General features: G+C 35.0%; 1 protein-coding gene across 1 annotated transcript in view; it reads left to right on the forward strand.

Moving 5' to 3' along the window:
- The window catches only part of Rif1 (Rap1 interacting factor 1), a 103,760-nt gene that overhangs the window by 25,898 nt on the left and 52,417 nt on the right, over positions 1-25,445 (forward strand). The window contains exon 3 of the mRNA XM_017614706.1: positions 17,577-17,655. Within this exon, the coding sequence (XP_017470195.1) occupies positions 17,577-17,655 (79 nt within the window). The remainder of the gene's footprint in view (positions 1-17,576; positions 17,656-25,445) is intronic.

Raw genomic sequence — 25,445 nt, forward strand, 5'->3', positions numbered from 1 at the left:
ATTTAATGTTTCGTTGTAAATTTATATGAAGATTAATTCTCACAATTTCTTGATAAAATGTTTGCAATGACAGATCTATTTCCCTTTTAAGTTTTTAAAAATTGCTGGCATCATGTACGGGCCCTTTTACTCAGTTTGCTTCTGCGCTTCAACAGATGATATCGCCACTTCTGAACTTTCATATGCTTCAAGCATTTCAGGCACAAGAACCTCGCAGGGCATGGGAACAATACCTGGGTATAAACGTATGCGCTTAAAAATATTTGCCTGCAATGGGCCAGTTATAAAACCGCGTTGAAATTATTTTGACATACACGGGAAGTATCTTCCAATCGAACACCGCAGCTGTTCTCCCAACGCACCACTTTAACGCCTTGGCTCTTGCCAAAAGCATCCCGTAGTTCCTGCTCCTCTTCATTTTTGTATACGTATCTATAAATGGATGTGGTCGAAAAACAAAAAAAAATCACACAATTCAAAACTATCTCACAGCACGTAATTGAATTTTTAATGAAAAATAGAAAATGCCAACTTGAAAAGGGTTAAAAGTTATTCATCATTTAACATTATAGTCGGTGTTCAAAAGAGATAAATGTCAAAATTACTTCTACCTGGTGTACAAGGTGTGATTGACAACTCACTTAGGCTCTCTTTTAAGGTATAGTACCAAAAAATATAAACAATCGATTCAAAATTTATACAAAATTTTTTTAATTTGACTTTATAGGATGATTCTTCTGAGAGCAATGGCAAATTCAATCACACTTTGTTGAATACATTTTGCTTGTGTAATATGCCCATATATGTAATACTCCTATATTGGCAGTAAGAGCTAGTACCGTCCGAAAACACTACAGTACAGATATATCAATAAACACGTACGAAAGAAAAGGAACACATACGTTTATAAATAAACATGTACACAACACATATACAAAAACAGCACTCAAGTACACAATACATTGACAAAAACGGTACTAGACTTTCTCGCTTTGATTTCGGAATGCTTACACATTGAGAAGTTAGCTTACGGCCAATATATGTAGAAGTATTACATATATGAATATGCCATGATTTTTACAATCAGTTTTTCATTAAAAACGGCCTCGAGCTCAATAAAAATTGCCTTCAAATTTTTGTATCACGGAAAACAGGCAAAACAAATCACTCATTTTACGCGAAGTGAAAAAAGGCTGGTTTTCTTTATATAATAGCCCGTTTTAAATTTTAATTATTATTATAACAAATTTAAATTCTTGTTCGCTTTCATTGCGGTCCACCGCGCGAATTGATTATCGAAAGAAATATCGAATAAAATAACAAATTTTGTTTGCTTTTGAATACGGTTTCAGCGAGTGCGCTATAACGACACAGGTGCTTGAACGAAATATGTGTTGAGTGAAATAATTTTTTTATGAATGCGGTTCTTGCGTTGGTATAAATAAGGTATGTGATAATCAAAACCTGCAAGCAACTTGCCGACAGTTAGCCTGTTCCCGTACTGCAGGATTTAATCAGAAATAGTCCGAGGTCGTTCCGTGCACATAAGTCTAGAATATCAACAGTCTAGCTATGACAAAACCAAAAATATGGCTCGATAGAACTTTTTGTGCTGATTTAAACGCTATCAAAATTATCTGGCAATGGTTAAAGTGAAATTTTTAGATTTTTTTAAATATTAATATACAAGCGGGCCCATGCGCAGACTGCGCAGACAGAAATACACAGTAAACTCATCCCTCTTTGTAGCTACAGATAGAAGCAGACTGTTCTAATCATGATAAAAACATTACAAGGTAAAATCATTGAGAGACAGTCTGACGTTTGCCAGCAATATAATTTTAAAATTTGAACTCAAGCTCACACACACATTCTCATTTTTAATCTCAAACAACAACAATTGTGTACAATTTCCTTTTTTTATTTTCAATTTTATATGATTTTAATATGCTTGCAAACGTCAGAAAAAAATCATAGCCGACGAATTGAGAGAATGATTTTACCTTCTAATGTTTTTATCATGGTTCTAATAGTTCGCCGAAATAATAAACTGAATTANTTGTCGAAAATTTTTAACATCGGACAATAACCACGCCCACACCGCCCACTTATGATCATATATATGTATCTCGCTAACCGTTCTAGCAATTTGTACCAAACTCGGTATGGTTATTGTGCTCGCCACATAAAAGCAAACCAATGAAAATTGTTGAAATCGGACTAAAATTACGGCCGCTTTTCATATAACGGTAAATTTCAGAAATGCTTGAAATTTCAATATTTCGAAATTTAAGGACGCTAGTTTACTTAAAATTTATACACCCCGGCTTATCATGTAGCGGTAGCTTTCGGAAAGGTGGAGAACATATATTTAATACTTGCGCCGGGTATTTAATGTTCGGCTCCGCCCGAACTTAGACTTTCTAACTTGTTATTATATATATATTACAAAGCGTGAATGAGATTTATAGTACATCACAACTTATACTTATTAGGTACATAAAAACATATTACAAACTGACTGATATATGAGTGTCATGAGTTGAGGGAAACATGGTGTTACTTACAATATATCTTTGTATACAATATTTGAGGTGAAAATATATTCAGAATTTGATTAAATGTTTCTTTAACAGAAACAATAATATCCGAGAATCGTCTTACTTACATGGGAAAACACAGGGTTAGGTAGGTGTAATCCGGCTTTGTCAAGAGTCTGGCCCTGGGCCAAAAGCAAAAGCTACTTTTATAGGGATCTGTTTTCTTGTAATTTGAAAGGGTACAGTTGAACCTGATGGAGTCAAGTTAATACGCGGTATGATTGCTGTATGTAATGGTAGTATAAAAGTACGCAAAGTCGGCAATTAGTAGTGAATTTCCTTTTGCGAATTCTAATGTATTTGCAGGAAAGTTGGCATTCCAAACGAAATATTAAGAATTATAGGCGAGTTGTGTAATTTGTTTCATCGGTTAAATGTGCTTTATTTGAATATAAAAATAAACATATTGCACAAAAACGTGTACTTCTATTTCACACCTACATAAGCTACAATTTTTTTTAATTTGCAAAGAAGCAACACGGTGCCACGGCTAAGGGAGCGGTGCGAGAGAGACAACTGTCAGTTTATCGAACCTTTAATTATCGAATTATGTGTGCGCCCACCACTGTCGTATACGGTGTATGCGATGCTGCAGTTACAATGATGCTTCAGTACAAAACACATTTAGTGTGGCTTAACAATGGTAAATTAAAAACAAAAATAAAATTACAAATTTCTTTACTTCAGAGGTGTTATGACCATTAATATTACCTAATAGCCACTCAGGGGACGTTTGACTTTTCAAATGACACCTCATTAGTGGAATTGCTTACATAGAAAAGTAGAAAAAGGGAGACTAACAAAAAACACCTTAGAGAAATAATATATAATATATTCTGAGCAACATAACCTATTAAAAAAACTTATGACGTCAAAATAAAGGTTAGGGGGTATTTCACTTGGTGTACATAATTTTTTCCCTTTTATATTTTTAAGACAGAAATACCTAATAACCAAAAAATATGGGTAATTCTCAAAAAAAAAATTAAAAATTTCTTTTTTTAAATCGCGAGCACATGTCTGAAATTTTTAGTATACGTTCAGCAGGAATACAAAATCCAACGTGGTGCAACGTTTTAAAACAATGCACCGTACGTTTTTAACGTTTTTTACGCGTTTTTTTTTGTGGAAAGTGGGAGTAATTTTAGTCGGATTTCGAAAATTTTCAACAAATAGCTTTTTTACGCCAAGGTTAATAATTGCACTGAGTTTGGTACAAATTGATAAATCGGTTACCGAGATACACATACAGTGAACCAAATATAAATAAAAACGTTTATTATTTTTTTATAAAAGTATAGCTGATTACTTAACAAACACGATATAAATTCAAATTTCGGACTTTGTGCAAAACTTTTGAAAATTGGGCAAAGTTTGACCAAAATTTATAATTTTGGTATTCAGTTTTGTAGCCCATCAAATTTTAGTGCAAATTTTATGTATCTTGGACTTACTGTTGATTTTTGTGAATTTTTTTTTTTGTTGAGGGTGCTCCGCAATTATTTCATATAACCAAAATTTCGAACATACATTATCGAAAATCAAGGGTAAGTCCTAGCATATACAGCCCAAGCTCCTTCATTTGACGCCTCATTTTTCGAAAATCGAACGAGCGGTGCAGATTTGATGACATGGAAAAAATGCCTTTGGGAATTACATATGGGGTATTCCATCGTCACGGGTGGGACATTTGTACAGCGAAAATAGTTCTTCTTTTTTAAATTTAAGTATAAAGTACTAAGCAATTCTACATTTCGATAAAATATCGGAAAACTCTGAGCTGTTTCTTCTGTCACGGGTAGGACAAAGAAAAGACACTGCTTTTTGGAGAACATATATTTCACGGAAAGTCTGTGAATTTACTTAACATTTCTATCTGAATTATATGGTTTACTATACAGAAAAGAACCAGCAATCCTAACAAAGCACGAACCATAACAAGAATTAGTTGTTTATTATTAAAAAATTCAAAATTCTCCTGTCACGGGTGGGACAACTTTTGTCACGTATGGGACACATACGATTTTCTTCATGAAATGGAGCTTCTAGTGAGATCCATATGAAAGCGCTCAGGTATGATAATTGTTAGAGGCCAAATACAAGATCAATTGACCCACTTTTATCACAGTAGATTCATTTTAAGACGCACGATATCTTGCTGTCCTCGGGATCTATTTTAGGGGGCAATATTTATACTAAACAAAAGCTAGAAATCGCAAGATTGATGTGTTAAAAAGCATGGGAGAATGGATTATTTGCAAACGCATGAAATTTTATATGCATTTTTCCAAATGCACTTCTACACAGTGCATTTGATTGCAATGAAATTTCGAATATGCCTTAATGATTTTCAAGTTTGTTTAGACTATCTAAGTATGTCTGGCTAACACTAACTACAGGTTAAACATGGATATCGACTACTGTTATCACGTCGATAGCGATGTCTAACCTGCTGTTAGTGTTAACCAAANCACGTCGATAGCGATGTCTAACCTGCTGTTAGTGTTAACCAAACATTGAGTAACGGGCCCTAAGAGTGGCTGGAGTTGAGTTATTTTTGGAAAACTGATTTCATGGACAAATCAGGCTCAAATTTAGCTATTCTTTGGTGAAACCATAGAACGTCAGAAAAGATCTTCTGTATTGATTTCTAATCCGAAAATTTATCTGCATTAGAATACTTGTACGCAGACGCGTATATCTTTGTCACTTAAAGGCTATTTACTGGATTGAATTTATAAGTTAGGCGAACTTCTAGATTTTCTTGGTTGGAAGTTTTGAGGTAATTGTTAGTATTGACTTTTGGATTGTTGTTAAGCAACCCTCAGCATAGAATTCTCTGGCGTCTCTATGATAGTAATGTTTACCTTGACTTTTCGAGCTGACCACGCGAAATTGTTTACTACATCGNTGCGTATATCTTTGTCACTTAAATGCTATTTACTGGATTGAATTTATAAGTTAGGCGAACTTCAAAGAATTTTAATTGCATTCGCATTTTATATGCACATATACATATGNTCAACAGTATTATTGTGTTTAGTCAACCTGAACTTCAAAGTTTTGTGGCATTAAACATAGGTTTGAAACGTAAAACTTGTTTTTTTATTGTTATTCACCATTAGAAAAAATTTATAAGTGATTGTCACGGCCGGGACACGATAAAACGTTTCAAAATCTCTAAAGTAGGCACTTATAATATAATAAAAGAGATGAAATAGGACTGCATAGTATAAACGCACTCTAGTTATGGAATTATAGAAAATTCCCCAAAGTAGTAACTAAGCAATACGAAGTTCAAAGCCTTTTTGTCACGGGTGGGACATGCAAAACCGTAGTGATTTCATCCCATTATATAATTTAAATGCCTATTTTTCTTCAGTGCCATGTTGCTTCTTTGGGACGAAGAAAGATAGAGACATTTATTCCCCACTTCAAAAAATAATAACTTTGTAAATACTTTATTTTGCAGAGCCTTCTGTATTAAAATATACTGTCGTAGTGTAATAAAATAATATAACTAAATTTTTTCTTAGAAAATACGTTGATTTGAGGTATTTAGCATTGATTCATCAAGCATTCCATGTTCAATAAATTACACTGAAGGAAAAAAATATGAAAATTAAATAGAAACGTAATTGATGTTACTATAAACGTCAACGAAAGTACTGTATATTGGTAAATATTCAATTCAATTACGCGCATATTAAAATGACCGCGTTCGTACTGTAAAAGCATCCGTGAAGTGAATAATCAAGACAAAAACTAAAAAAAAAATATTTAACTTGCACATTGCCTGCAGTGGAATTCGAACCCTGACCATATCTGGATATCAACAAATTGTGGCATGCATCTTTGCGCACTCAGCTACACCCAGACATATAAATTTGCTTTCAAATGTTGAATATCCATCAACACCACAGCGACTAGTCACTTTTAAAAAATAAAAATAAAAATTTGAGCCAGCTGAGATTTGAACCGGGGTGCTCAGTTTTGTTAGGCGAATACTCTCTCTGTGTGCCAACGCCGCACATGAAATTTCATTGACTAAGTGCGTACATATCATTAAATCGTTAATAGTACCCGTATGAGACTAGTTGGGACTAATTAATGCCCAATTGTACCCGATTGAGAGCAATCTCGGAATACTCGCTTTAGAGATTAGTCGCACAATTTTTTGCAGGGCATGTATGTACTATGTATGTATGTGTGTGTTGTCACCGCTCTCAGAGCGGCGCTCTGCATGCTTGGGGTGCGTATGTACACTTACATATACATACTCAAATGTGAACCGTCAAATACATGCGTAATAAATTTTGTATGAAAATATTATTTTTAAATACGAACATTTTTAAACGATAATCAAATATAAAGTATTCATTTTTACTATGCATTATTTCCCTCAGTGTATTATATAATTGGACACAAAGTTTCACTTACTCATGGAATACCATGATTCAATAACAAAAGGTTTGCTCAAAAAGCAGTTTTCTCGGTCCCTCTTGACAAAATCGGCTCCCTTAGCAAGGCACTATATGTGGGTTCGTGTGTGTGTGCAAAGCTTTTGTAAGGGAGCTAAGGGAGTGTCAAAACTAATGTCAATAATGAGCAAACCTTTAATTATTGAATCATGATGGAATACCCCATATATATTTTTTTTGTTGTAATTTTTCTTACTTCTTTTTCGCTCTGTAACTTTTTAAAGAACAAATAAAAAAGTGGTGCACGAGGATCATAGTTCGATAGTATATTGTGCAATGGAGCACACACGTATTTGGTTAAATTTTGCAATAGCAGACGATGTGCTGATAAAAAATATGCATTTTCACTTTTGTGCACGCACCTTGTAAAGAAGTCGTTTTTTAACTATCTTCTAATGATAGCACGTAAGCCTGCCACGTCTAGATTGATTCCTTTTATGCTCCAAAACAGTATAACAGTTATCTGATTACAGTTTTAGGTACGCACCAGCTACAGTATACTATAAAAGCCGCGGGAGTCAGAATTTAAAAAGGAGTCACGCCAATTTGGCTCTTCATAACTTTTGCTATTGCAAGTACACACTTTTAACGGGCTGCATTCGATTCTCTTCTCCAAATACTACCAGTTAATTATAAACTGAAACACGAGAAATCAACGCACCAATTTTTGCAACGTCACACTTTTATTTGTGAAAATTTCCCAATTTTATTTTTGAATTATATGCATATTTGGCTAGAAAATATGTACGATGGTCCTTTTTTTTGCATCTACATAATCTACACAATATAGGTAACCTGATTTTTGTTAATAAACCAGCGAAAATTATGTGCCCGAATATACGTCGCGTAAAAGATATTTACATTATGTTTAAATTAGCATCAATACATTTGTGATCGGTCAAATAGTTCCCGAGATATGTATTATAAATAAAACTAAAAAATTTAAAAGTTTAAAAAACTAAAAACTCTACGTAACTTGAGAATGGAAATCACTGCATCTTTTAGGCACATCATTTTACATAGTTACATCCCAAGCTAATAAAGGCGAGGTAAAAATATAAAAGTTTAACTTTAACCTCTTTTATTGGCTTTAGTTTTTAGAGTTTATAGTAGGTTGTGTTGAGAGTACTGTCAAATAACTTGCGATTCATAATCCAAATGTTTGGTGAGAAAAATATATAGTAGAACTCACCTGCTTTTAATAAGATTGTGTTATATATTAAATTGTGTGAGTGCTTTATCTATATTATGGGTTATAATTAAGCAGTCTTGTCCCACAAGTGACAAAAAAAGCTAAAAATTGTTATATTTAATTACAGAAGTTGAAGTTGTGTTTCGTGTTTGTTACATAATGTTATAACTTCAATGCAAATGTTTACCACAATTGCAATTTCGTTTCCACATAGTTAGATAAGTGTTAAGTATAAATATATATACATAGTATGGCAACGCTGAGAATTGTCATTCTCCCACTTATCCATATTTTGACATTCGTTGTTAGCTTTAAGGTAACATGTGCTTTTAATAAAGAACTCTCCTTCTTCTTTGCTGAACCTTCGACTATTAAACATCACATTTGGCGACGAGTAAAAAGGTTTATATATTTTATAACCAACAAAAGTTATTTAACTTAATAAAAAAGTTTGCAAAACCTGAGTAATTGATATTTTCATTACGGAATTTCGCAAATAACTACACATCCAAATAGAAATGGCACCTCCCAACGAGATGAGAGTATTTCAAGCTGTGTCTATGCCAGAATTCAGTATCACAGAAAATTGGGAATTATGGCACGAGAGACTCGAACTACATTTCTTGGAAATAAAGTGCAGTGATGACACGGATAGAGTATCAACATTGTTGAAAACGATTGGATCAGAAGCATACGCCATTTTACGAGGAATTTGTAGTCCAGCACTACCATGTACAAAGTCATACAAGGAATTGTGTGAAATACTGCAACAACAATTCACACCTCCAGTCATCGTTTTTAATGAAATTAAAAGATTTTATGCAGCGAAAAGAGCTGAAAGCGAAAGCGTATCTGCGTGGTTTGCTCGGGTAAAAAAACTTGCAGTAAATTGTAAATTCGGTGCAGCATTGGACACCATTATTTTGCATAAATTTGTGGTTGAACTGCCTGGAAAGATTTTCGAGAAAATCTGTGAAGAGGACGAAAAATTGACCCTCTCCAAGGCTTTACAAAAGGCATTAATACGTGAAACGAAGCTGGCTCAATCAAGCAATGATATTGAAGTTAATTACATCAAACAACGTGGCAAATTTAACAACAAAAACTACAAGAGCAACGCAGTAAGGTCGAACAACAACAACAGCAAAGCGAGCAAAGTATCGAAATGTACACACTGTGGATGGAAAAACCACCAATCCAACACCTGCAAATTCAAGAACAGCACTTGCCATTTTTGCGGCTCAATTGGGCATTTGGCAAACATTTGCAACCGTAAACTTAAGAGTGATAAAAATGTTCAATTTGTTGATTCAACACATGAGAAATATTCTAATAACTTTTTTGATTCTATTTATAGCATTGGTATGAATGAAACTAGCGATTTTGATTTTTCCGTATATGCCATCCATGGAAACGCTGCACTGAATCATTATACCCTGAAGGTTGAGGTTAACGGAGTACAAATAACAACGCTGTGCGACACCGGCGCTCCTTGTTCTCTAATGTCAGCTAATACATTCGATGCGTATTTCGATCGAAAGGTGCTACAGCAATGTTCAGTACCATACACCGGATACACAGGTAACCTGATTAATATTATTGGTGAGTTTAAAGCTTGTGTTAATTTCAATGGACAAAAAATTTATGGTAAATTTGTAGTTACAAATACAGACAGGCCAACCTTATTAGGGCGAGACTTTCTTCGTTCCCTAGGTTTTGAGTTAACTCAATCTAATTTGAGTTCAAAAAAGGAATCGTTTTCTTCCGGTGAGCTAGGTCTGAATTCTAATACTAGTAATGTTACTTCCAAATCAAATTCAGTGAATTATTTAAACACGTATAATGAAATAATTGAACAAATTAAAGCAGAATTTGCTGAAGTATTTCAAAGTGGTTTGGGTAAATACAATATATCAACAATTTCTTTACCAATTTCGAAAGATGCAGTTCCTGTATTTTTCAAACCAAGACCTATACCCATAGCATGGCGAGAAACAGTTGAGAAAAAACTAGACGAGTTAGTTGACAAAGGAATGCTGGTTTCCGTCGACAATTCAGATTGGGGAACACCACTTGTTCCTTTGCTTAAACCATCTGGAGAAATCCGGATTTGTGGTGATTATAAGGTCACAATAAATAAATATTTGAGTGACTTTAGATACCCCTTACCTCGAATTGATCAAATTTTCGCATCAATGGAAGGAGGTAAACTTTTTACAAAGTTAGACATGTCAAACGCATACAACCAACTCGTGCTTGACGAAGATGCACAAAAATTATGTACCTGGAGTACACACAAAGGCATTTTTAAAATGACCAGGCTGCCATTTGGTGTTAAACCAGCAGCAGCCATTTTTCAAAAAGTAATGGAAAACCTGTTGCAATCTATTAAAAATGTATTCGTCTATCAAGATGACATAACGGTTACAGGTGTTGACCTAGCTGGGCATTTGAAGACATTGCGATTGGTTTTGACCAAGTTAAAGTCAGCTGGCTTGAAACTTAATGTTAACAAATGCGAATTTTTTAAAACGAAAATTTCTTACTTGGGATTTGACATCACAAAAGATGGTCTAACCAAAAACCAAGATCGAATCCAGAACGTGCTGAACGCACCAAGACCACAAAATATTTCAGAGCTTCGAGCATTCATAGGAATGGTAAATTATCATTCCAAGTTTATTCAAAATTTCGCAGAAAAAATGTGTCCTCTGTACAAACTTCTTAAAAAAGATGTCGATTTCAAATGGAACTCTGACTGTCAAAAGGCATTTGAATTAATGAAATCAGAGATTTGTTCTGACAAAGTTTTAGTACATTTTAATCAGGAACTGCCATTAGTTCTATGCACCGACGCATGCAACACAGCCATTGCTGGAGTTTTGTCTCATAAGTACAAGGACGGCACAATGAGGCCAATTGCTTACGTCTCTAGAGCATTAAATAATGCGGAATTAAATTACAGCACTATAGAGAAGGAAGCATTAGCCATAATCTTCAGCGTGATCAGATTAAAACAGTATTTACTGGGTATGCATTTTGTACTACAAACTGATCATAGACCATTGCTCGCTATTTTTGGTGATCGCAAAGGTATTCCAATAATGGCAGCTGCGCGAATGCAACGATGGGCGTTCATATTAACTGGATTTAATTACACCATCGAATATATTAAAGGTTCTTTAAACAGCGCGGATAGTTTATCACGCATAGGTCAAATTGAGAATCCGGACACTAAGCCTGAGAGCACATACATCAACTATGTGAATTTCGTTAATCCGCTTCAGCTAGATTTTCTAGCAATAGCTAAATATACACGTCGCGATGCTATTCTTTCTAAGGTCGCAAACTCCATTTTAAATGGTACACTTTTGAACTTGGGTGGTAATGAATTTAATGCATTCAAAACCAAAGCATCTGAGCTGACTGTTGAATCAGGATGCATTTTATGGGGTTATCGTACGGTTATTCCGAGTAAATTACAAGGAAACGTGCTACAAGAATTACACAAATCGCACTTAGGTATAGTTAAAACAAAATCTTTAGCTAGATCATATGTGTATTGGCCAAATATTGATAAAGATATTGAGAATATGATAAAGACTTGTGAACCATGTCAAAAATACCAAGCAAATCCGGAGAAAAGTTTTTTAATTCCATGGGAACCAACTTATTCAGCTTGGAAACGTATTCACGTGGATTTTGCTGGCCCTGTCCACGGCTATTATTTATTTTTGATAATTGATTCTTTTTCGAAATGGCCCGAAGTTTTCAAAACAAAGGTCATAACTGCTACATTCACAATAAATAAATTGCGGGAAGTCTTCAGTCGTTTTGGGTTGTGTGATGTACTGGTCAGTGACAACGGAAGACAATTTACTTCTTTGGAGTTTCAAGCTTTTGCTAAAGCAAATGGAATCAAATTAAGTCGCACTGCACCAGGTCATCCGTCCACTAACGGACAAGCAGAAAATTTTGTGAAAACAATAAAAAAATCTCTTATAGCAACTTTAGAACAAAATGAAGTGCATAATTTTGATGTAATTTTACAACGTTTTCTATTTGATTACCGAATCACAAAACATTGCACAACCAATGAATCTCCATCAAAACTTTTGCTCAATCGCGAACTTAAATCTCGATTTAGTCTTATGCAGCCACCAACTACTAAAGACATTATTGAGTCCAAGCAAATAAATGCAGTTAAAAATTACAAAGGGAAACGCAAAGTAAACTTTTCTGTAGGTCAAAACGTTTATGTTCGAGACTACAAAAATCCAAATAAAGCAGTTTGGTCTCCGGCTGTAATAAAAAAAAAACTAGGTCCAAGAAATTACACTTGCTATTTGACACGCGATAAACGTGACATTAAAAGACATCTTGATCAAATAATTAATCGTTCCGATGTTAATACTGAAACATTGTCTGAGGAGCCTTTCGAGGAAACGAATATACCGTCGGAAGCAAGAGCTGTTGTGAAATTTGAAGAGCCGCTGGTTGAGATTGACGACCTTTCAGAGGAAGATGATGTATTCAAAGATGCAAGCGATTCTATTCCAAATAATATTGAAAGACGTGAAACGAGACAAACAGCTGCAAGAGCTAGAGTAAAAATCACAGAACAGATTGCTCCTCAAAGATTGAACAAAAATGACAATCGGAACAATTAATATCGTTACTTTTCTTCACATGAATTCTAAATCATAATTGTAAACTAGTCATAAGAACAATCCAAATAATGAGTTATGGAATATTTCTGATTTATTTATACAATTATCTTTAGGAGGAAGTTGTTAAGTATAAATATATATACATAGTATGGCAACGCTGAGAATTGTCATTCTCCCACTTATCCATATTTTGACATTCGTTGTTAGCTTTAAGGTAACATGTGCTTTTAATAAAGAACTCTCCTTCTTCTTTGCTGAACCTTCGACTATTAAACATCACAATAAGAATAATTCAACAGTGAAGCATATCCCACCCGTGACAAGGTTTACAGGGCTGACAAGCTTTATTTGTTTGTTGTGGTGGACGCAGGGGAGGAGGAGGGAATCGCGCACTCGCCCATTACCTATATGCCCTTGTGGCCAGTTGATTAAGTTAAGTTACATTTTAATAATAATAATAATCCCAACAGTTTTTACCCTCCATTCCCGCCCATCAGCACGAGGGGCGCAGTCCACATGACGTACGGAACCAGTATTTATTTTCACTTTTTGCGCCGAGTCACGATAGGCAGGAGTTTGTTAAGTGTCGAGATCTAAAACTGTTCAGCTACAGAACTAAATTCATCAGCCGATTTTATGTCTTTATTTTAATGATTCATTTATTGAGAGAGGACAGTATCGATTTCTTAATGCTGATAAGCGGATCTGATATATCAAGCGTGGAATGAGAGTTAAAATCCTGGCATATGCAACGGAGGGGTCGTGCAATTCAAAATTAGTTTTACAAGCTTTCAGAAATAGGGGACAAAAGTGTCTTGATACACGGGAGGGAACATTAAGGCTAACTTCGCCCAGAAGAAGCGGACTTGAAATCGAGCCTGTTAGTAATTTAACTATAAAAATTGTTCCAAGCATTTGCCTGCGGCTGGAAAGTGTAGGAAGGTTAATAAGTTTTAATCGGCTCGTATAAGGTGGAAGGTTATATTGAGAATCCCAACGGAAATTTCTTAAAGCAAAAAGTAGGAATTGTTTTTGAATTGATTCTATCTTGTCTGAGTAAATTTGATACCTTGGATTCCAAACCACCGAACCGTATTCCAGAATTGGCCTAACTAAAGTTGTAAACAGAGTTTTAGTGATATAAGGGTCACAAAATTCTTTTGACCATCGTTTCACAAATGCAAGTACACCTTTAGCCTTGTTGACTGTCACATTAATATGAAGATTAAAATTAAGCTTAGGATCCATTGTGATACCAAGGTCCACAAAATTGCATACCTGTTCCAGGTTATGGTTACCTATTGTATAAGAAGCTGGATGAACAGCTCTGCGCGAGAAGCACATTACTTTACATTTCTTAAGATTTAGAGGCATAAGATTTTCTTGACACTAGTAAGTCAAGCTGTTTAAGTCTGATTTTAGCAAAGACCTTTCTTTAATTGAAACGTACGATTTATAAAACTTTACATCATCTGCATATATTAAAATTTTGGAAAATTGTATATCTGTAGAAATATCGTTTATAAAAAGCAAGAACAGAATCGGGCCTAGGTGGCTACCTTGAGGGACTCCTGAAGTAACATCAATGACGTGAGAGATAGTATTTTTAAACATTACCCTTTGTGATCTATCGTATGAAGAGATCCAACGTAGAAAATTAGGTGGAAGACCAAGAAGATCAAGTGTATAGATGAGCAACGAGTGACACACTTTGTCAAATGCTTTACTGAAGTCAGTATATATAACATCAACAGTTTTGCTTTCACTAAATGCTTTTGAGATATAGGCTGTTAATTCAAGTAAATTTGTAGAAGTTGATTTTCCCTTGCAAAATCCATGTTGACTATATGAAATGCTAGAAGAGATAGAATGCGTCAACTGATTTGTTATAATTGCTTCAAATAATTTAGGAATTGCAGAAAGCTTAGCTATTCCCCGCTAGTTCTCCACTGAAGATCTGCTACCGCTTTAATGTAAGGGGGTTATGAACGATCCCTTCCATATAGTTGCAAAAACGCCCTCTTTAAGAGACGAATTAAATAACGCTATTAACGGCTCATAGAGATAATTAGCACAATTTATAAGAATACAAGTAGGGATCTGGTCTGGACCACAACTGAAGGACTTCTTTAAGGATTTCAGTAAACTACTACGTCATCGGAAGATATTACTGGGATATTTATTGAGTTCATTGGATATAGTTTAAAAGGATAGTCAATGTTAGCACGTGAGTTAATGGAATAATTGGATTTAAAAAACAGCGAACATATTAGAAATTGTTTGATTATCACTAGAGACGGTATTTTGATACTTCATGGCGGAAGGAAACCCATGTACACTTCGCTTGGAGTTTACGAAGTCATAAAATGATTTGGGAGTTTATATTATACGCCGTTTGATTTTGCACAAGTAAGCCTTATAACACTTTTTGTTTAATTCAAAAAACTTATGACGCAAAAGTGAGTATTTTACATAGTATGAGTGTAAACCGCTTTTTTTGTGTAATCTAAAATAACGGCCGCTGTGGTGTAGTGGTAAGCAGTGCGCGCTTTCACTCATCAGCACCTGGGTTCAAGCCCTGGTAAAAGCAACATCGCAAAAAATATAGAAAAAGGTTTTTTCTTAACAGCGGTCGTCCCTCGACAGGCAATGGCAAACCTCCGAGTGTGTTTCTGTCATGAAAAACAGCTTGTGTGAAAACATCAAGGCGCACACCACAAGTCGGAGAAGAAGCTCGGCCAAACACTAACATATGTGTAAGCGCCAATCTATTATATTATTAAAATAACGCGACTTTCTGTTTTTCAAATTTCTCAGATCTTTAGTGAACCATAACTGTGTTTGTTCTTCAGGAACATACATGCGTTTAGGCACATGCTTTTCAAATAATTTATGTAAAGTAAAGTTAAAAAGTGCAACGCTTTGTTCAATATTTTCTTTATATGCAGGCCACGACAATTTAGACAGTGCTTTGTTAAGGTTTTTGAAGTTGGCTTTCGAAAAATCAAAGCGACTATTTGGTTCGTATGCTTCGGTACTGCAATTTTGACCATCACTTATAACTTTGTAAGATACCTCCATAGCAGGGTGGTAGACAGGTTATTTACAACGGACTTAGATGCATCATCAACATAAACAAGATCTAATACTTTACAAAACTTATTGTGAAGTATATTAACCTGAGTTAGGCAGAGTTCAGCCATCTCCTCTAAAAATACGTTGTTACACGCACTAGACGCGAAAGGTACGATATCATTGTCAATGATGTTCCATGATATGCTTGGTAAATTAAAATCACCCAATACAATCATTGAATCAGAGGGTTTAGTCAGTAAATTAACTGATTTCAGTAAAGCGATGAGTCGTGAATGCACCAATGTGTCAGATCGGGGAGGGATATAGCATAGAGCTAAGTAAATAGACACTTTTCCAGCCTGTACACGAATGCATTTGAATTCTACTGAATCATTGTGTGGAAGACTAACTTCTTCAGGATTTTTACCAGTTTTGTTTTTTTTTGTTTATTTAATGTTAATTTTTTTTTTAAATACATAAATACACATTTCAAACTTCGTAAAAAAATTATAAAAATTCAACAAGCTTTAACAATTACAGCCAAAAATTGTTAAACTTTCTGTTCAGAATTTTTAGAAAAATTCTACGTATGCATTTTTATAGCCCATTGAATTTAAGTAGGTAAAAGTGAAAATTTCAAGACGCTAGGAAATCGCGTTGATTTTTAATATTTTTATTTTTTTTTGCTGACGGGGCTAGGCATTTTCTTCTATATAAAAGGCACTATCCTAAGATAAAACGTGAGTGAATTGAACCCAGTAACTCAGATTTTTCCATATAAAAGTAAGCTGGAATTTTTTTCGTATAATATTCAATTAGATGTAGCTTTATCAAATTATAGAATTGTTGAGTACTTTATACTTAAATTTAAACAAGGAAGAACATTTTTTCTGTACAAATGTCCCACCGTGGCGGTGGAATCGCCCATATTAAACGAAACCTATATATCCCTATGTTATTCGATACACTGAAGGCGAATCCGAGGTCCGATGGCCTCCATCACGTCAGGTTCGTGGGCAGTTGAAGGTTAAGTAACGAAAAATTCATTGAATAAGCCTGAAAATTCAATACAATTCTTCTGAATTTGACCTTGGGATGACCTTGAGTAATCAAGGGACCCTCATATTTGGATTCAGCGACAACAAAAACAATTTAATTTTTTTATTTTTTTATTAAATACATTTTTTGTCCTATTTGACCCCCAAATAACCTCGAACTTGACATTATGGAGGTTAACGGACCTCGGATATTAAAAAAAACAACACGGCGTCATTTGTTTGAGTCACTGTAGATAGCTCAAAATATTCTCTTTACTATTTCAGGAAATTTTTCGCTTTAACTCACACCAAAGCAGGCAGGTCTACAATCCCAGAAAATTTAACCGATTTCTTACCAATTTCTCGTGTTAAAATATATTTAACGCTAGTAATGAAAGAATTAAAATCCAATTTAAAATTTCTTAAACTGGGGCAGCTTAGTTGATCTTTTTAAATGACTTTTTATATGTTCATAATTATTTGCCAAAACAAAAGGTTAATAATAAATAATTACATTTCAGACACGCGAGCTCGATGATGACTGCTTGAAAACAAATCTGACAAATACAAAAGGGACAAGTGCATTAAATCCCGAATTATGTAAGTATTTGAACTGCTATACTTATTTAGTATTCTCCGGATATAAGCATAGATAAAAATGTACGCCAAATTAGGAAAGTGACGACGGTAATTTAAAACCATTATAGAAATTCTAATCATGTAAAATAATTCTTACAGGGTGCTTGTACACAGATTTTGTTTTTAACAGGCTTATAAGCACTGCCTTTTTCGAACTAATTCGAACTATTCGCGTATTATCAAAAACTTATCAGATTTTCCTGTTCGTGTACACAAAAATCCAGCAAAGTAGGGGAAATTAAGAGACCAAATTGACATTTCATTCTGATGAAAAGCTGCTAGTTTCTGCTGGAAAAATTTTTGCCAGCAGTCATTTGCCAGCAAGAAAAACAGCTGATCAATCAAAGTCATCTGTTTTCAATTTATGAAAATACGGAAATTTATTTTAGATTTAGATTTAGATTTAGATTTATTATTATAATTTTAAAGTTTGAAATAACTTATTAGAACTGCAAATGTATCGGAAGAAAGCAAATACTTATTTACTCATGTTTGATTAGCACATTGCTTTAGGAAAACTTTTAATTTATATTCTTTTCATGTTTTCTGTTTTATGCTTTTGCATGTAAACAAAATTTCGATCAGCTGTACTGAAAACTTGCAAGTTTTTGCTGGTTTGCGTTCGCGTAGTTTTGCTAACATTTCTCCCTTTGAGAGAGATCAGATGAAAATTCATTAGAATTTTGCTGCTGAGAGTTTTCTGCTGGAAGAATACGCGAATACACCTATAACTTCACCGCACTCCGATTAAAATTTTGTTTGAGGGGAAATCTTTTATATGTGGTGCTTACATGAAACAGGTGGTCTATACTTTCGATTTCTTTAGATATATGCATCAAAAGCGGTGTATGTACAATTGTATCTAATATTAAGTCAATCACAGCACAATAAAAGGAAAATCTTTGTTATAACTATAAAGTAGCAATTATACGTAGATACATGCATTATATCAGTTTTGACAATTTTTCTTTTGTTTGTTGAATGCAGGGTTTGAATTTCTGACTACAAAATAGCATAAGCAACACTTTTTTGCGTATATATGTACATACACATGTATGTACATACAAACAAACATATGTATGTACCCTGTGGGGAAAATCTCTAGTTCTGAACTGGAGCGCTTCTAGTACATTTAGACCCAGTACTGGTTCGCGATAAATCTCTTTTGCATGCAAGCAACTGGCGAATTTAACATGGCGATGTCCTAGGAAGTGTCAATTGCCCCCCGCTGCATCCCTTTTTCGATAGTTCCGAACTAGTTCTAAATTCTATAGTTCCGAACCAGTTCTAAAATCGACAGACGAAAGAAAAAAGTATTGAAAAATTCTTTTTGGTTCTGCCGTGTGTGCGATTTTAAGTTATTTTGGAAGAAATGTGTTTTCAATTTGAAATTAAATTTGTTTGAATGATTGTAAGAAATGNTGAAATTAAATTTGTTTGAATGATCGTAAGAAATGTACGTTTACATACCTTTAGCTGTAGCTGAGTTTGCAGAGGTGCTCGCTGTTATTTCTTAGATTCCAGACGGTCCCAAGATGTTGAAATGTTAACACAAATTTTAGTTTTGTATTACCAAGCTATGAAAAAGCATCTGCGAAGCACAGAATAAAAGCGTATATGAACGAAGAAGCCGCCGAACACATATCTGTGTAAAGTAAGCAAGCCCCCCGCTGCATCCCTTATTCGATAGTTCCGAATTAGTTCAAAATTCGACAAATAAGATCTAGTTCGTTCTGCATCCCTTTTTCTATAGTTCCGAACCAGTTCTAAATTCGTCACTTTAGATATAGATTTCTAGTGAAAAAACTGAAAAAATTAGTTTTTTAAAAGTACCACTTTTCGCCGATTTTGTACTGGTGGGGATCTAGTTCCTATCATACTAGTTCCTTTTTAACGAGAAAGACCTAGTACGGAACTAGAAATTTGATTCACTAGTCCTAGTAAAAATAACCCCGAATCAGTAAGCTTGCAGGAAGAGCAAATTTTTCTGAACTGGTTTGCTTCGGCTGACTGTGTAAACCACAGTATAGACAGTAACCAACCTTTTTGGGTTGTTGTTGTAGTAGTCGTTGTTGTTGTAGTTATATTCACTCCTGAGGAAGGCACGGGGTTGTGTGCTGCTATTTAATGGCCTTCCTCAGACTTTTTCTTAGATTTCAGGGTTGGTGCTGCATTATTATTAGATAAATAAATTTAAGCATTTGACAATACGTGATTTTATTAAAAGAAAATTATAAATGGTGTTGAAAAACCAAACAAACGCTCGTGCGAAAGCTCTATTTTTGTGTGTTGTTAAAATTTATACATGGCGTATTGATGGTAATACAAGCAATGTATTCTTTTGTGGATTTTATGTTACTTGAGAATTTAGACAACGTGCGAGCTGCCAGGTTTTGTTATCAATATAATTAACACGAGCTTTTTCGCGTAGTTGCCTTTCAATAACTAGAATAAACAAATATTCGCAAATAAATTGGATTTATTTTATAACTGACAACTAACGTACGCTTTTTGTTCTTTTCTCCATTTTGATTTTGACTCTTTATTACCGCCAACAACTTTATGTGTATACATATTTACAAGCTGTCAAAATTTTGCGTAGTCCCACGAGCTAGGTAAAAACTATGGCATTCGTATTCACAAGAAGAAATCTAAAAATTTTTGTTTGGTATTTCCAAATTTTCTCTTTTTTATCAGTTTGCAAAAGCCCTCAGTGGCAGCGCTCCGAGCGTTGAGATAGTAATTTCATGTCAATTAGTAGAAAAGATCCATGTTGAAAAAACTTTTTTATTATGGCGAGAAAATTTTACATTGCTGTGCCAATTCGTAACTTTTTACTGCTGGAAATTTTTAACAGTTGCTCTGGTGCAAAAGAAGTTGAGCAATTAAAATCAGAAACTACACAAAAAAGACTTGTCCTTACTGACTTTTATTCTTCTAGAACTAAAAGCCATGCATTTATTAGACGCGTTAGTAATAAAATTTGAACAAAAAAATTCTTCAAAACCGTCAGGCCGGGTTGAAAATTTTCATTCACCTCATAGTTAACAAAAATTTACAATCCGTAGTACTTTGCTGTTTGCTGTCGCTGATTTACCTCTTTTAAGTCGCAACGAAGCAATTGCGAATGCATTGAAAATAGTCAAGCAATTTCAAACCCTGGTGTAAGGTTCATTATGTTTTTTTTTAATAGAAATATACATAGCTCATTGTCTAGAAAAATTCGAATAATTAAGCAAAATTTTACAACAAATACAAACTTTTTACTAAGAAAAAATCTAAATAAGTACAAATGCAGTTTTATAGTCCATTAAACTCTAGATTGAGAAAGTGCACGTTTCAAGTGGCTAAAAATTTGCGTTGATTTGTTGATTTTTTTTTCGCAGATGGTGCTATTTATTATTTACTTCCATACAAATCAAAAATTGTTGAACATACTTTGTTTGGAAGAAAATGCGTGACACCGTCAACAAAAAAGTTATCAAAAATCTTCGCGATTTCTTAGCCACTTGAAACTGCACTTGGTGTATTTGTTGTTGTTGTTGTTGTATTTGTGAAATCTGCTCCTTTAAAATGTTTAACGCACAGCAAGGCATTTCGCTGCAGCTCTGCCCCACAGCTGCTATCGCAACGTTCCTTACGCGAAGGACATTGAGGCACGATAAAAAAATTAGTGGTATCTGCGTTATATTTAACAGGTTATATTCAGGTGTTGCATTTTTAACACATCAAGTATACACCGCAATATACTACAAAAATTCAAATTCCCACGACAGTCGGGTCTACGTAACCGGAACGACCCAGATAGATATATATCTGGCCAAGGACTGCCACCACTCCAGCAACACTCCCCAAAATCTCTTTGGGGAATTTGTATGCTGTTACAACAACAACAATCGATATATATATAAATATATATATAAAATACTTGCACGAAATAGGTAATAGTTGATAAATATAATACTTGCATGAAANTTCAAATGTTAATTAAAATTTGTGTTATTAACGGACATTAAAAAAAACAACGATATGACATTCAAAGCGTAACGAAATATAGGAAATAAAAGAAAAACAAGTTGAAGTTTAAAGGTTTGGTTCTCATGAGAGCAATGCCATTTTGGCTTCTACCTGTATTTATGTGCCTTGCAATCATGGTACAATAATTAAAGGTATTGTCTTCCCAGAGAGTTTTGCTTCACATCGAAATTCGTGCTCCTTTATTTTGACGCAGTTCAATCTTAATTCTTTTACTTTTATTTGCCTTTGTTTTCGCTCAATTTAATTTTTATAATTATTCAAAACAAAAGAAAAAACGTTTGAAATGAAGTGAGCCATACACATTTTGAATTCATTTACTAAGCGAATGTTTTCTTTCGGCTTTTGCAAATTAAATAAGTCCTCTGCAAGAAGGTTTGTTTAAAAAAATACATGGTGTTGTGGTTTAATTGGAAGAAGTGTTACACAGGTTGTTCTATTCAGATAATTATATTTCATTTAATTTAAGTTGTATGAACGATGATTCTACAGAATGAATCATTATAAAAAGAAATGAATAATGACAGCTCGATATATTTAACTGTGCTGCCAAGTATCAATATACATATACATATATACAGAGTTGCCATATGACATGTAAAGTTACAATAGTTCTCCCCTGCTTAAGTATTACGTCGGTAGTCATTCAAGTATGCTGGTGCCCGACGCTGACGTTCGGATCTCCGGGGTGTTGTTGTTACCGGAGTGTTGTGTCCTTCGCTGTCAGATGACCTTGGACGATTCTCTGTATTCGTTGGAACCTGTACGAGGTCCTGTAAATTTGGGGAACAACTATCTGGTTCACAATCTTGTGATGACGTGTTAGTCGAACTCGCTGTTGGAGTATGTGATGGAACTCTTGTTGCGCGCAATTGATTTATGTGGCGCTTGAGAATATATCCATCGTCTATATTGATCATGTAATGAAGGTGACCCAACTTTTTGATGATTGTACCGAATTTCCATGACTTTTTATTGTTGATGTAATAACGGGTTTGTACTCTCTCTCCCTCCTTTAATTGACGAACGTCATGTCTTTGAACGGTACGTTGGCTATCCACTTTAGGTGGTTTGAGTGTGTCAAGTTGAATTCGTATCTGTCTTCCCAGATACAGTTCTGCTGGAGTATTTCCACACTTCAATGGCGTTGACCTGTAGCGGAAAAGTATTTCTCTTAACTTTTTTCGCATAGGACGAGGGTCGTCTGTCATACATTTAAGACGTTGTTTCAACGTTTGAATATTGCGTTCGGCTAGCCCGTTCGTAGCTGGATGGCCTGGTGCAATGAACTTTTGGAAGACGCCATGACTTGAGCAAAACAGCTTGAATTCGTCGCTAGTGAATATTGTGGCGTTGTCGGATACAATTACATCCGGATACCCATGTCTTGCATATACGTCACTTAGCATTTCAATTGTTATACTGGATGTTGGTGCTATATTTGTCAGCCCAATTTCAGCCCATTTAGACTTTGCGTCTATCACGACCAAATAATGATATCCTTGAAAAGGCCCTGCATAATCGATGTGGATCCTCTGCCAGTTTTGTTCTGGTTCCTCCCATGTGTGTAATTTGACTTTTGGAGGGCAGGCCCTAACCGTTGAACATGCGACACATTCTTTGACTAGTTGTTCGATGTCCTTATCAATTGATTTCCAATACACGTACCTGCGAGCTAGTTGTTTCATTTTTGAAATACCCATGTGTGTAAGGTGAAGCTCTTTTAGTACCAATTGTTGTAAGATTGCAGGTATTACGACGCGTTGACCCCTAAATATGATACCATTGTTGATTGTAAACATTGTATTTTCTATCCGCTTGTTTTTGAGATTTTGCAATAGTGCGGAGAGTTCGCTATCTTTTTCAGTTTCTAATTTGAGAGTATTATGATTTAGTTTTAGCGTTGAAATTTGTTGTATAGTCGATTCACAGATTTGGTTGATTTCATTGTTGATAATGGTGTCCGCTAGATGTGGCGAACATACTGGAGCTCGAGACAGGCAGTTGGCGTTAGCGTTATCTATCCCTCGTTTGTAAACGACTCGATAGTCAAAACCGGAAAGAAAAACTGCATACCTTTGAAGGCGCGAAAAACTCATTTGTGGTAGTTTCGCATTTTGATTGAAAATTCGTACTAATGGTTGATTATCTGTAACAAGAATAAATTGCCTTCCAAACAAATATTGATAAAAATGATCGACTGAGAATACGATTGCTAATGCTTCTCGGTCAATTTGTGAGTAATTTTGCTCGGATTTTGTAAGAGATCTAGAAGCGAACGAAATTGGTCGTTCCTGACCGTCTATTATATGAGATAATACCCCTGCGACTCCAGTTGGACTGGCATCGCACGCTAATTGGAGCTGATGCGCTGGATTGTACGGTACGAGTACACGATCGCTTGCTATTTCCTTTTTGATAATATCGAACGCTTTATCGCATTGTCTCGACCAATTGAATTTTACACCCTTCTTGGTTTGACTACGCAGTGGAGATGTGATTGTTGAACAGTTTGGAATAAAACGCGCGTAGTAAGTAACCATTCCAAGAAATCGTCTGACGTCATCAACCGACTTTGGCTTAGGTAAATCTACGATTGCTGCTATTTTGTTTTTTGATTTTGAAATTTGATTATGCTTGATTGTGTGCCCCAGAAACTAATTTCTTCTTGAAAAAAAGTACATTTGTCTTTGTTAAGGTGAAGGTCAAAACTCTGTAGTTGATGTAGACACTTGTATAAGTTTTCTCTACATTCTAGTTTTGTTGCCCCGTGAACTATAATGTCGTCGAAGTATGCTTCTGTTTTTGGGACGTCGTGGAGTATTTGATTAAGTATTCGGTTGAACTCGGATGGTGCCGTCTTAATACCGAAGGATAAACGATTCACCTTGTATGTGCCGCGGTGTGTAGATATCGTTTGTACTATGCTCGAATCTTCATCGACTGGTATATGTAAATAAGCTTTGTATAGGTCTAGCCTACAAAAATACATTGAATCACGTAAGCAATTGAATATGTCTTCTGTTTTCCTTATCGGACTATGTGCGTCCACTAGACGTTCATATACTCCTACTTTATAGTCGACACATAAGCGTACACCTCCGCCCACCTTTGGTATAACTACCAAGGGGGATCCCCAATCGCTAATCTCAGTTTTTGAAATTATTCCCGCCGTTTCTAACTCGTCAAGCTCTTGATTAACTTTCTGAATTAAGGCATATGGAACCTCACGGTCACGATTAAAAATAGGCTTTGCCCCATCCCTTAACTTAAGCGACACTGTGTATTGTTTGACGCAACCAACTTTGCTTTCAAAGATTGATTTAAATTGGTCGCTCAATAATTTGATAATATCTATATCGCTTCAAGGATTTGTTATATGTACAGAGTTGATTTCGTTCAAATTTATGTTGAGCTTCCTAATCCAATTACGCCCTAGGAGCGCTGTATACTCTTCTGGCACGATATATATTTCATCTGTTATCGCATTACCTTTATGCTCTCCTTGTACCAAAATTTTCCCATCGGGAACGAAAACGTTTTTTGTGTATGATCGAAATGCCATGTTTGATGACAATAGCGGAACATTAATGTTTAGATTCGCAAATATGTCTCTGGGTAAAAATGTATAGCCAGACCCGGTATCGATTTCAAATTGTACAGGTCTGCCTTCGATACTAACTGTGACGAAAAATCTATCTGATATTCTTGAATTT

The sequence above is a fragment of the Rhagoletis zephyria genome, unplaced genomic scaffold (assembly GCF_001687245.7).
Source record: "Rhagoletis zephyria isolate East Lansing unplaced genomic scaffold, Rhagoletis_zephyria_1.1 Rzeph_scaffold_00885, whole genome shotgun sequence".
NCBI lineage: Eukaryota > Metazoa > Arthropoda > Insecta > Diptera > Tephritidae > Rhagoletis > Rhagoletis zephyria.